The 13,968-nt window shown below is 47.9% G+C and overlaps 1 protein-coding gene across 2 annotated transcripts in view; it reads left to right on the top strand.

Moving 5' to 3' along the window:
* The first annotated feature begins 1,723 nt into the window (after positions 1-1,723).
* Usp13 (ubiquitin specific peptidase 13) overlaps positions 1,724-13,968 on the top strand; it is a 103,814-nt gene continuing 91,569 nt past the window's right edge. Inside the window, exon 1 of one of the 2 annotated variants that reach the window (XR_004387385.1) lies at positions 1,724-2,246. Coding sequence is in view for 1 of the 2 variants with exons in the window: in XM_032898534.1 (XP_032754425.1) it covers positions 2,085-2,246 (162 nt within the window). In the remaining variant the exon portion in view is untranslated. The remainder of the gene's footprint in view (positions 2,247-13,968) is intronic. The other variant, XM_032898534.1, reaches the window with a different exon arrangement.

Here is a 13,968-nt window from a genome sequence, read left to right as displayed (position 1 = left end):
GTAAAGCATGGTAAGGAATCCTTGTGACCGCAGTCTTTCTGTTCCTCTCAGCAACCTTGACAATTATATAGCTTGCACATTGTGTAAGAGATATATGGGGGCTAAAAAACATTCACACAAGTATGTACAGGAACTTCTCAAGGACTGGAAGGAAAGCCTGTCAGGGCACTGTAGATGACCAGACTCGTGCCCGTTCCTGGCTTGCACGCACTGTTTCCATCTTGCCATGCGGCTGATGACAGTGCAGAGTGACCTCATTGTTTTTAGAGGTGCTCTACAGTAGCTGCTTCCCACAGAGGGATCTTTTCTTTGTTCCCAGTCTCTTGTTATAAACCCTCCTCCAACAAGTGGCCTACCTGAATGGGATTTAAATGGGGCATAAGTATCTCCCAGGATACCCCTTGGAAAACAATATATACATACAAAATTAACATCAATGTTACTAGATTTTCTTTTAGAACGCACAGGCCTGAAATCCCAGCAGTGGGGAAGCAAAGTGATGTGTGTGCCTGCATTTGTGTGTGTGTGTGTGTGTGTGTGTGTGTGTGTGTGTGTGTGTGTGTGTGTGTGTGTATGTGTGTGTGTGATGGGTTGGAGTGAGGCAGGGGAATCACCAAACATCAAGATCAGCTTGGGATACAAAGTGATACTCTGTTTTAAACAACAATGACAAAAAAAAAAGTAAATAGTAAATATCCTTTCAGAGATTTGCAGGTTTAGTTCCCACCAACATTGTGTATGAGGGTGTTTCTCAAGCCCGGATTAATTTGATAAATCTTTTATCAGCTGCAAGATGAGAAACAAGTATCACTGATTTGATTTTCCTTTAATTCAAGATTGGATATTAAGCTTTGGAAATTTTAAATCGTTTCTTTTTGTAACCAGTTTGTGAACAGAGATCTTACTAGATGAGAGGAAGCCAAGACTTGTGTCTAATTCTTTGCTCTGAAGCAATATGAGGCAGAGAAATTTAGTAACAGCAAGACCTTAAGGAGAGTCTTATCTGGAGAGGCTTACGGAATGCTTTGGATTTGCTGCTTCTGGGTATCATGGAGAGCATGGTAGTATGATGCATATAGTTAGGGAACCCCAGCAGAATATGTAAGAATAGAATTCAATCTCATTGTAGGATCGGTCGGTGTCTTTTTTTGTTTTTTTAAGACAGCATTTCATGTAGCTAAGCCAAAACTAGTTTTCAGCTTCTGAACCTGTTTCCATCTCGTTGCATGGGTTATTTATTTATTTACTCTTTTTAAAAGGGGGATGATAGAAATAAGAGTATACGCCACGGGGCATGTTCTGTGTGCACATTATTAAGCGCCCCCCCCCATTATTTTATTTTGAAGATCCATTATTTTATTTTGAAGAATTCACAACCAAGGGCAAGACTTTGTACGTCTGCGCATGGATCCTCAAATCAGGCCACCGAATGTTCAACAGGGGACCTTGAGTCATATGAAGACATACGAAGCCGGAGAAAAATAGACTCCTTATCTTAAGGCGTGTGTGGGGGGGAGGAGGTAGAATTGACACAGCCCCTACCTTGCAACATATAGGGAAACATACCTCTTCCCTCTGCAGGCCCCGATGGATTCTAGTGTCTCTTGTAGAGCTTTGCATGTTTGAAAAAGTGAGAAGCAAAGAACCCGAGAGCGAGGCGACACCCGAATCCCACCCACCCCTTTCCGATCTACGGGGAAGTAGAGCTGCGCACCGCTGTTTTGTGCGGGCTTCCTAGGACCTGATCCTGGGCAGTTGAGGATTACGTCCCCGAGGTAGGGCCCATAACGGGTCCGGAGGCGTGCTTGGGGACCTCCGGGCCTCCCCGGTTCCCACTCCTGCGTCCCCGCCCGTGCGGCATCCCCCTCCCCGGCGCTGCGGCTGGCGCGCGCCCCGCCTGACGCTGCAGCTGGGCCAGCGACTCGCCATTGGATTAAAAATAGCAGCTCCCGCCCGCTGGCCGGCCGGGGCAGGGGCCGAGCCTTCCCAGCCTGAGCTGATCCTCAGCCCGCGCGGCCGCTGCGTCCAGGTCCTGCTCTCCCGCTGCGCCGCGTTCCTCCCCAGGCCCGCTGCGCTCAGCGGCCATGCAGCGCCGGGGCGCCCTGTTCAGCGTGCCGGGTGGCGGCGGGAAGATGGCTGCAGGGGACCTGGGTGAGCTGCTGGTGCCTCACATGCCCACGATCCGCGTGCCTAGGTCAGGGGACCGCGTCTACAAAAACGAGTGCGCCTTCTCCTACGACTCTCCGGTAAGGGAGATCCACGGCGCAGTCGCGCAGCCGGCCTGGGAAACGGGGTGGCGCTCAGGGCAGGGGATCCGATGAGCTGCGGGCCCGGGACTTTTTCTCCTCCGGCTGCTTCTCCTCCTGCTTTGGCTCCCAGGCATCAAGTGAGCGCCCCCGGGCTGCTGCGGTCGAAGACTGGGTCCTCTGGGCCCTTCACTCCGTTGGCGTGCGGCTAGGCTACCAGGGCCCCTGGCTTCAGCATTCTGTCCACAGCCCCCAGCATCAAGAAAGGCAAGCAAGAGTTAGACCAGGGTTCTGAGCTGCTTTCGCGGGTGACAGAGGGGTGGGGACGTGGTAGGTGAGAGTCCCCAGCCCGTGACACGCTCTCTCTCTCTCTCTCTCTCTCTCTCTCTCTCTCTCTCTCTCTCTCTCTCTCTCTCTCTCTCTCTCTCTCTCTCTCTCTCTCTCTCCCTCTCCTAGATGCCTTTTCTTGCCCAGAGTTTCCCACTGCTGGACAATGCTGATGGCCTCTCTCTCCATTTCCATCCCTTTCCTTTCTGGCCATTGTCAGGTCTGGTGGTCCCAACTGGGCAGCAGAAATAAGGGGCCGCTGTCTTATGATGGCTCCCTAAAGCCTTACTCAAATCTTTCCCTTCTAAGTGAGTCACTGGGTTGACGTGAGCTATGTGAATTATTAAAAGTTCACTCGCGATTCGTGACCTCTCAGGAGGAGGGGAAGTTACGAGGCGTCCTGGCCTTCCACCAGGAAGGCTGGTAGAGGTTTCCAATCTAGTGGGTCTTTGAGGTTGTGAAAACGTGCGTGCGAGGCAGAAGCAGGTTGAAATGCCCCCGTCAGTAGTCAAAATGGGCTGCAAAGTGACTCAGCTGTCTGGCCGCTATCTGCCTTTTTGAGGATCAAGCTATTTTTATCCTTCCACTTTGGATCTCATATGTCACCCAGCAGATCTTGGGGCATCGCGAGGTTCATGGCTTGGAGGGAGAGACAGAGGTTGTCCAACACATTTTGCTCTTAAGCGTATAGAGAGCTATTAGGGGTGGGGTGGCTAAATGAGAGGCAAAAATCTTAGAAGTTTTCTTTTTTTTTTTAAATTTTTCTTTTTTTCTTTTTTGACCAAAAAAGGGGGGTTGGTTGATTTGGGATGGTTGTGAGGCTTATTTTGTTTGGTATACATTGGGGTTCTGTCGTTACCATCTTCTCTGGGATTGTTTAGTTTTTCTCTTATCCTATTTCAGACGATCCGGGGATCAAACCTAACTAATTCGTTTAATTATTTATTTTTCATATCTTAAAAAAAAAGACCCAGGTAGAATGGAACAAAAGATTGCATTTAATAGTTGGCACATTTTGAACACATGACTCACAGTGACCATTAGCATGGCCATGGCGTCCCATTATCTACAACAGTCTAGGAAAGACCATTTTCAGGTTGTGTGCGCCCTGTGTGGGACAGGTTACATGAAAACAACAAACAAACAAACAAAAAACCGAAAAAAAACCCAAGAGGGGGGCATGGCTAGCGTCTGACCTAAGCTGTGGCTTAACTCCTCAGGGCACATAACATGGCTCTCTCTATGGTGGACTGGTTGCTTTTCTAGCTTTGCTGGTAGACTGGTCCTGGAGAGAAGGTGTGAGAACAAGTTGACTGTTGAAACCGATTTCCACAGATAGGAGCTGGTTTTCTGTGTGACAGACAGCGCTCTAGAAGCTTCTTGTCCGTGTAAGAGATGATTTCATGCATGTTGCCATGTTCCGTGGGGGAGACTGGTTCTGTTTACAGGCTGTGAATCATCCTGTTTCGTTATCTGTATTTCAGGGAAGATGACGAGGGTTTATAACAGATAATTTAAAGCAAGATGCCTGATAATGAGAGGTTTGTTTTTGGGGGAGCTTAAACAGTTCGTTGAGGATCCGTGTTTTTGAGCGCTTCACTTAGTGCTGTTAAGCAGAGCAAAAACTTTCCTTCATAAGTGCTGTGGGGCCCAGGTGAAAAACAGTTAACATTGGGGTAGGGGTGATGGTGGGCATCCTCCTTTCAGATTGTTTTGAAAAGGCTCATAGCTAAAGCTGATAGAAGATAAAATAGGTGGATATTCTAAACAAGGGGAGTTATATGGGCCAATTCGCTAAGCACAAATATTTCCTTCTTGTTTGCCTATAATGTATTGCAAAACGAAAAGACTGATTTGACTGAGTGTGGCAGTTTTCTAGATGCTAAGATAAAAATCCCTACAGGAACATCTATTGAGAGGGAAGGTTTAAGTTGGCTCACTGTGTTAGAGGGGAGGGCATGGTGGAGCAGCTAGTGTGTGGCCGCTCAAGGAAGCAGAAGGCTCAGGCTGACATCAGAAACAGATATAACCCCGAATGACCCATTTCTGCTAGGCAGACTACACCAAAGGTTCTGCCACCCCACATCTTAATAGTACTACCACTTGGGGCACAGGGTGGGGCAGGGCAATGGGGATGGACTCAAATCATAGCAGCAAATAAGGTGTAACTTCAGGACCATGAAGGGAGTAGAAAGAGTCCTGAAAAAGTACTTGAAAAAAATTAATATGAATATATATTCGATATATATAAAATCAATTATACATATCTTGCTCATGGTCAGGTGACCCCATGCACTCCCACAGTGGTGAGAGCTGGGGTTTAACTCATGGCTTTGTATATGCTAACCTCATATCCTAACATTGAACCTGATCTTGGTATAGGCCCTTATACATGTTAGAGAAGTATCTGCCAGCAAGCTATATCCTCATCTATCTTTTTATATCTCCTATATCTTTTTATAATTTGAAATAGGCTCCCCCTATTTAAAAAAACTTAGTTGAAATTATTCTGAGCCTGGGCTGACCTTGAACTTGGGATTTTTGTACCTCCTAACTACTGTATCACAGGTCTATGCCATTAGTCCAGACTTAGAAATCTATTTTATTTTTAGATGAAAAGATTTAATTGATTAACGTGTGTGTGTATGTGTGTGTGTGTGTGTGTGAGAGAGAGAGAGAGAGAGAGAGAGAGAGAGCGAGAGAAAGAGAGAGGAGAGCGAGAGAGCGAGAGAGCAAAGAGAGAGAGCGAAGAGCAAGAGAATGGGGGCTACACCCACATGAGCCTCAGCTTGCTTGTTGAGCTAAGAGGCCAACTTGCAAACAGAAAAGGAGTCTTTCCTCTTGCTGTCAATTGAGTTTTAGGGGTTGGATTTAGGTCCTCCATTTAATTGGCTCTTGAAAAGCTACTTTTAGGTAACACGATTTTATGTGTGTTGTGGGTCGAATATGAAATATCTTTTCCATGTTCACATGTTATTATTCCCCAGCTTATGGTCTCTCTATTTTTGGGAGACTCTGAAGACTTCGGGACATTAGATCTGAGAAAGGAAGTGAATTAATTATTGGGGTGGGTTTTTGCTGGGTGTCTTGTTCTTGGCTCCTCCCCAGTTCTCTCATCTACTGTCTGCCATGAGGCAGGAAGCACTTCTACCACATACTCCCACGACTGAGGGGGTCTCTGATCGAGTCTATGGGGCCAGCTGACCACGAGTAAGAAATAATAATCCCTCCCCTCCAGTTCTGCCTTTGGCAGCTTGAATCCAGTAACGGAAAGCAGCTACTGCGAAGCAAGGTTGGAGGAAGACAGTCCAAGCCTTTGTATCATGGAGGCTCCAGGCCATAGGCACAGTCATAAGAGCTTTGCAAGCTGTAGTGAGCTGGCCAGGGTGAGACCCTTCTCAGTACTTCCCATTTCCTTCCCTCCCTCAAGTGTCTGGTATACAACAGCTGGTAAAGACAAGTTTGTTCCCCTACCCTTTTGGTTTTGCCCAGGTCTTGTCTCCGGCCTCAGCGTGTTCAGTCAATTCTCCTTGTCTTGGTTCATCTCATGAAGTCTGTCATGCTCTTCCCCGTGGAGCTGGATGTCAGATATTGTGTTGAAAGTTTTGTGAGGTGAAGGGGTGGGGATTGTGTTGGGTCTCCCATCTACTCAGTGCCTTCACACACCCAACATGGCTCTCTCTGAGGTCGAGTGGTTCCTTCCTGCTGTGTACTTTGTACTTTTCTGTTTGTCGTCCAGTGAGGGCAGTCTATGGCTTCTCACTACGCCACAGTCTTTTCCTTGTCTAGTATCGCCTTCCCCTGGCGTTCTTTAATGAAGGCTCTTTCTCGTCTGCTTCTGATTCCATCCTGTCCTGGAGGCCTACTCTGCACATCCGTGGATCATACGGGCACCGGCACTTAGGTATCCTCTCTTCCACACTGGCCTTCTTCTGTTTATTTTGTCCCTTTAATTCTTATTTTTGAAGCACTTACCAGGTGCAAAGTCTTGGATGAAGCAGGGCACACTGCTCTCCTCTGCAGTGAGCTGCTTGCCTATCCCTTATCGTCTTAGCCATTTTATTTTTGTTATGACAAACTGCACAACGAAAGCCCCCATCGTGGTTTCTGACTGAGGGCGCAGTCCTTTGAGATGGCGGGACTAGTCATGGTGGCAGAAGTCATCACCTCACATCCACAGGCGGGAAACAGGGAGGCGAACGCTGGTGATCAGTCGCTTTCCTCATTCTTTCAGTCTAGAACCCGTGTCCGGGATAGTGTCTCCCCACCGTATTGAACCCAACCGAGAACCCCCCTCACAGCCATGGAGAGGTTGGTCTCCTAGGTGATTCTGGGTCCTGCCAAGTTGACAGGGAATGCTAACGGTCACCCTGGCCTTATCTTGGATCACTGCAAAGAGCAGGCTTCAGAACAGGCAGCTAATGTTGGCAAGCCTCTCAGGGAAGGAAGGAAAGCCCTGGCTTCAGCGGCCTGCAGCTGGTAAGGAGTCTCAGGGAGGGGAAGCTGTGGAATGCACCTCCAGTCCCCCACAGGAGGTGCAGGAAAGGGGGAGGGTATTTATCCTCTGGCTTCCCCCTCCCCCTGCTGGGCTGAGTGTTGATCCAGGACACACCCTTACTTACCAGCTCAGCATTTGTTCTGGAATCCTCTTTAGCCTCCCAGGCTTCCAGGAGCAACAGCAGCTGAGGGGAGCCATTCAGCAGCTCAGGGCTCCCTTCCAGTAGCAGGACTTTTGTAAAGGAGGAGCTTCTCTTCCATTTCCCAAGGTTCTTAGATGGCAACATCACTGTTGATTCTCTGTCTCCCCTGGAGTCTCTGTAAAATTCTAGCGGAGAAGGGCCTGCTAGTCAGGACTGACTTAGCTAGCCAGGAAAGGTTTGAGAGCACATCTACTTGTGGGGCAGCTTCGTGTTAGGGTTTGGTAAATCTCCTGAGCTTGTCCATCGAGTGTCACCATATACCTGCTGCACAGGGAGCTGTGGCCTGGAACTCCTAGAAATGGGAGTTATGGGAGCTTTTGCTTTTCCTGGATCTTCTGGAACAGAAATGGCACGGGAGATCAGTTACTTGTGTTTTAAAGCAGTATCCTAGGGGCTGGGGAGAAGGCAGAGTCAGTGCAATAACACTATGCAAGTGTGAGAACCCGAGTTTGGATCCCCAGACCTCTTGTGGGAGGCTGGGCATGGTGGCATGTGTCTGTCCTTCCAGTGCTGGGGACACAGGAAGGTTCCAGGGCTTGCTGGTCAGCCAGTCCAGCTAAATTGTCCAACTCTAGGTTCAGGGAGAGATCTTGTCTCAAAACGTAAGGTAAGGAATGATTATGGAAGACAGCTAACCTTTGACCTCTCTGTGCATATACAATGTACACGTATTGTTCCCGCCACATGAACCCCACACATATGCACATGGATACATATCCACATACATGAACACTGTTGAACACACATACAAGGATACATATTGGCAGATACGAACACAAACTCACACACAAACACATGCAGGCATTTTTAAATAAATGTCTTTCATTGGCCAATATTAGTTCTACATAACAATGGGCTTCATTATGACATTTTCATGGCTTATATAATGGATTTGGACCATACTCATCCCATTATTGCTTTCTTTTCCCCCTTCAGCCTGCTGATCTCCTCTTCTCCACAGTTAGTCCCCTTCTGCTTTCATATTCTACCGTGGTACTTCTGCCTCTACAATTTTGACTATTCTAATTACCTTATATAACTCATGTAACAGTGGTGTGTGTGTGTGTGTGTGTGTGTGTGTGTGTGTGTGTATGTGTGTGTGTATGTGTGTAGTGTGTGTTTGTGTATGTGTGAATATGTGTGTATGTGTGTGTAATGTGTGTGTATATGTGTATATGTGTATATGTGTGTGCGTATGTATGTATGTGTGTGTAGTGTGTGTATGTGTGTGCATGTGTGTAGTGTGTGTGTGTATATGTGTGTTTATGTGTATATGTGTGTGTATGTGTGTGTATGTGTGTATGTGTGTGTAATGTGTGTGTATGTGTGTATATGTGTATATGTGTGTGCATATGTATGTAAGTGTGTGTAGTGTGTGTGTGTGTGTGGTTTTTTCACTTAGGTCTCTATCCATGCTACAGCATATATCAGGATTTTTTTCTTTAAAGGCTGTATAGTATTCCATTGTGTAAACAGATACTTTCTTAATTTGGCCATCTGTTGATGGATATTGTATTGTTTCTCCCTTTGGCTTTTGTGAATTATGCCATGACGAAGAGCCATCTGTCTTTTCTAACACTCCATCCAGTCAGTCATTAGATCTGGAGTCACCTCCTCTCTTCCTCACAGGCCAAGGGTCAAGCCCTCATCAGCTTTAGGTGAGCCCTTCCAGAAGCTTCTTAACTAACGACGTTATCTCCCTGAAGTATTTATTGCACATTGTCCTCTGTAACCACTCTAGATGCCCGTTTGATTCCATTTTCTGGTGATCGGATGACTGCCCCTTCTCCTCAGTTTACCTGGCCGACACACCTCTTGTGTTAGCTCCCAGTTGCTTTTCAGGGCTAGGAATTCCGTTTCTCACCCCTGCCTGAGTTTTGGCTCTTTCAGCCAGAATACCTTCTCTGTCAGCTCTCCCCTCAGCGACCAGCCATGCTTCAAAGCTGGCTCTGGTGTTGACAGTGAGGACCCCTCCCCACAAGCTGGGCTCTTCCTTTCTTTTTTCTCCCCTGTATTTAATGACACTTTTTTTGGGGGGAGGTTGCTGACCGAGGTAGGATGTAGATTGTCTGAACCATGAAATATATAAGGCCAGAATAGAGAATCAAAGGGAAAAGAACAGAAAACTAAAAGCTACACCATTTGTAAGTCTGCGTTAGTAAGCCTGAATCTTTTTCTCTGATTGCTTATTTTCAGACTCTGAACATATGCTTTGGAGTGAAAAACACTTCTAAATCACCAACATGGCACTTTAATTTTGCTATATTACTGTTCAAGTCCTAAGTTTGACCCTTAAGATGCCAGGGAATAGTGTCTTGGGTGTTTTGTTTACTGTGATTCTAGATGCCCTTGGGGCTTTGTAGAATTAACCCCATGGCATTCCCTGATGAGAGGACCAGAGGCCAGGTCTCTGTGGATGCTACCAGGACTGCACTGTGTTCAGTACTGTGTGATTGGTCCCCTTATCTGTATGCACAGTGACTGAATAAGAGCTGGAACTGTAACAATGACATGAATGTGATGGATCTGTGCCTGCCCAGTACTGAGAAAATGCCTGGGATGCAGGATAGTGTGTGTTTCCAGTGATAGGAGTGAATAGAGTACTTTCCCAGTATGAACACAGGTCTATTTCAAGAAATGCACAAAGCCGGGTGCAAGTGGAAGCTTGCAATTCTAGCACTAGAGAGATGTAGGGAAGAGGACCAGGGGTCCAAAGTCATCCTCTGATGCATAGCGAGTTCAAGGCCAGGCTGGACCACATGAAACCCTGACCACTCCCCCATTTTGTTTGAGTCATTTCTCATTTAGACCCCACATTCAGCCTGCACTGGGGTAGGTGACATAGTAGGGGATGTGTGTCCATGGAGGAGACAGAGGTCCAAGGGCAGGAGGAAAGTGACAGATCTCCATTCTACTTTAATGTGTCCATTACAAACCCACCCAGCATCAGGGACTTTTAGGGGATTTCTTCAAGGCTCATTCAGAGTCTGAGGTATGACAATGGTACAACGTAAACTCTGTTGTGCTATGCAGTTAGAGCTCCCTTCCCAAGACCACTTATAGTATATTTAATGTGGTGCTTAAAACGTGTGCTCCAAGATTTCAGGTCTGAGGACAAGTAGTGCGTCTGAGGGCTCCTGGAGGATCCACACGTATAGCTTATTGGAGAAGGGTATGAGGTATGGCAGTCTTTCATGTAAATTCCCCTCAGGAAGAGCCAGACAGCAGGGAGACTGGGTAGCAGTCTTACTCTGTGGACTCTAGAGGATGATGATCTTGATGAGATTTGACCTGGTAGAGAGCAGACTGTAGTGACAAGTGCCTGTGACCTTAGCACGGGGCAGGTGAAGCCAGGAGAACCAAGAGTTCAAGGTCAGCCTTGGCTAGATAGGCAAGTTCAAGGATAGCCTGGGCTACATGAGAGTCTGTCTTAAAACAAGACTACTTTAGAGGGGTTGACCACCTAGTGAGGGGATGGAGGGACTGGAGATGGGGTGGCTGCTCTTCTGGAAGGTAGACGAGACATAGAGTAGGGTAGTTGGAGATCTGGAGTTAAGGGTCCAAATAGAAGGTTGCTTTTGTACTGGAGGACACCCCTTCATCAGGACAATGGCCATGGAGATGGAGCTGGAGGAAGCAGGCAATGGCCCAGTAGAGTCCACAGTGCATGGTTGGAGGAGGACCCCTGGCCTGGGAATGGAGTGTGTCAAGGGTGGCCGTGAAGGAGGTAAGACATGACATACAAGTGTGTTGTGAGTTTGTACAGCCCAGAAGTCAGGAAGCAGGGACCTCAGAGGTCAGGTTTGGGGACTGGGGATGTGACAGTGCGTAGTTTGCATACCCTAGACTTATGAGGGGCTGGGACCCACCTCTGTGCTCTTTGACTCTTGTCACCCATTTTTTGGAGGAAGCAGTGCCCACTGTATCCTTGTCACCTTTTCTCTGACTGGCTCGAGCTGAGGGACCCTCGGTCAGGAGCCGGTGGTAGTATTTCCTCCAGAAGTTAGACAGTGAACAGACAGTCCCCAGCTCTTCTGGACAGAATGCACGTGACTTAAAGACACCTTGGAGCAGATTCACTGGGTACGCGATTAGCTAGGAAGCAGAGATGGCTTACAAGACACTTGTAATTGACTGCAGTCATGCAGACTCTCTCCTAGCAATGCCAGACGTCCTCCCCACGCTGGCTAATGCTTTGGGTGTGACCGTGGAGGAGGCATGACCTGGACAAAGATGTCTGTTCCCAGCCGTTCTTAGAAACAGAGTTGTTGGTCTGCCGAGGGGATCAGAACAGTGATTGGCCAGGAGGGAAGAGAACAGAAGAGCAAGGATGTGGGGGTGGGGTGAGCTCATGCACATGGCCACTTGGGGTTCACTGTAGGGGATAGCAGGTCTCCAGCCTGAGGCTTTATGGTGGGCTTCAGTGAATGTGCATTCTCTGGACATAGCCGATAAGGGCACAAAGACTGAGGGGACTGCCAACCCTTCAGGTAGGTCAGCGGCATCGGCATCTTCCACGCAGCTCAGTCCATGGCGTCTTGGAAGCTGGCTGAACAGGGTGTGCTCAGCCAGAAGTGGCCACTCCGCAGGGAATCAGTCACCCTTTGACATTTGAGAAGGGCACACCTTTCTTCTCTCTACAGGAGAGCCTGGCACAGGCCCCTCAGTGGAGTCCCATGGCTGTCCCTGTCCTGCCCCTCTGCTTTGAGTGCAACAGCCCGGAAGGAAAAGCTGCTCTTTTTTTGCAAGCCCTGGCAGTGGCTGCTGTGCTTGCCGACAGCCGCCCACCCAGCTCCTGCCAGCAAAACGACATCTGCTTCTTAGACACACTAGGCAGCCTTGCGGGGCAGGCTAGCCTGGGTTCAGTTTAGCCTCTACTTTTAGTGGCCATGTGATCTCAGCAGGGGCTTCATTTCAGTCCATATTTGGGGGGTTTGGGTCCCCAGCTTAGGGACTGTGTTATTGTGCTGCCTGTCACACACGGCTTCTTGCTGTTCTGCATAAACCCGTCTTAGTCAGTGTTCTGTTGCTCTGAAGAGGCACCATGACCATGGCAATACTTTTAAACAAAAGCATTTAATTGGGGCTGGCTTACAGGTTGGCATGGTGGGAAGCATGGTGGTGCACAAGGCAGGCATGGTGCTGGAGAAGTTGAGAGTTTACATCTGGATCCACAGGCATCAGGAAGAGAGACACTAGGCTTGGCACAAGCTTTTAAAACCTCAAAATCCAACTCCAGCGACCACCTACTCCAACAAGGCCACACCTCTTACTCCTTTCAAGTAGTGTCATTCCCTAAAGATTCAAATATGTGAGGCTTTCGGGGTCATTTTTATTCAAGTCATCACAGTACCTGTGATCTTTGGTCTGTGTTTTTCTTTTGTGTGTGTGTGTGTGTGTGTGTGTGTGTGTGTGTGTGTGTGTGTCTGTGTCCCCTCTAAGGAAAAGGTGACAGCACTCACAGGATCTTGTCTTGGGCTTGGCAAGCACAGTGTTCTTGGTGACCCTGTGAGAAGTTGGGCCCACAGTGAGAATCACGGCTCTTAGCATTTGCTGGCTCTTGGGGGCCAGCCCATTCAGTACCGCTCTCACTTGTATCAGCCTAGCAAGATGTGCTTTTATGGGCTCGCCTGGAAACCCACTTCTCACATTTAGCAAAGTCTAATCCGGGTGAGCGGCTTCATCACGAACCCATCTCTTTTAAAGGACAAAATGAGGGTCTTGAGAGATGGTTCAATTGGTAGAGAATAAGGGGTGTCTTTGAGCCTCAGAATCCATGTTTTAAAAGAGCCCGGCATGGCCTATGGAGGCAGCTCAGTGGGTAAGCGCCTGAGTTTGGCTCCCAGGTCCACATTACATGGGTGAGGCTGTGAAGTACAGGGAGGGCAGAAGACAGGTAGCTCCCGTGAGCAGGCAGACTAGCCAGTCCAGCCGACTCGACATGTTCCAGGGTAGTGAGAGACTGCCTCAAAAGACAAAGATGGATGGTGCCTGAAGACCAACACCCACGGTTGACACAGCTGACGTTTGGCTTCTCCATGTACATACATGTAAAAGTATGCACACAAATATGAACACACATAAAGAACACGAAAATTTAGCTAAGGCGTTAGGAAAAATGAAATGATGAAATTTGCAGGTAAATGGGTGGGGCTGGAGACAGTTATTCTGAGTGAGGTCACCCAGACTCAGAAAGACAAATGTTACAAATGGTGTGACAAATGTTACACGTCTTCTCTCATTTCTGTATGTTAGCTTTGAATGTTCAGATATTCAAATATGCATCTGAAACACCCATGGAAGTCAGGGAAGTAAGGGGCTTTTGGATGGTTTCAAGGGAGAGAGATAGAAGAGAGCAGTACAAAGGTGAGTAATGGAATAGGAAAGATTACAGTGGGGTGGAGGAAGGAATATGGACATGGATAGCTAACACTAAATTGATTCTGAAAAATCCACATGGAAACCCACGAGTAGACGTCCATGTGTGTGCGCGTGTGCGTGCGTGTGTGTGTGTGTGTGTGTGCATGTGTGTGCGTGTGTGTGTGTGGTATGTGTGTGTATGTGTGTATGTGTGTCTCTGTGTGTGTGTGTGTGTGTGTGTGTGTGTGTGTGTGTGTGTCTGTGTGTGTGTTTTGTGTGTGTCTCTGTGTGTGTGTGTGTGTCTGTGTGTGTGTGTGTGTGTGTGTGTGTGTGTG

This window comes from Rattus rattus, chromosome 3 (assembly GCF_011064425.1).
Source record: "Rattus rattus isolate New Zealand chromosome 3, Rrattus_CSIRO_v1, whole genome shotgun sequence".
Lineage (NCBI taxonomy): Eukaryota > Metazoa > Chordata > Mammalia > Rodentia > Muridae > Rattus > Rattus rattus.
The sequence above is the reverse complement of the archived record's forward strand: the minus strand, read 5'-3'. Positions and strand labels throughout refer to the sequence as shown.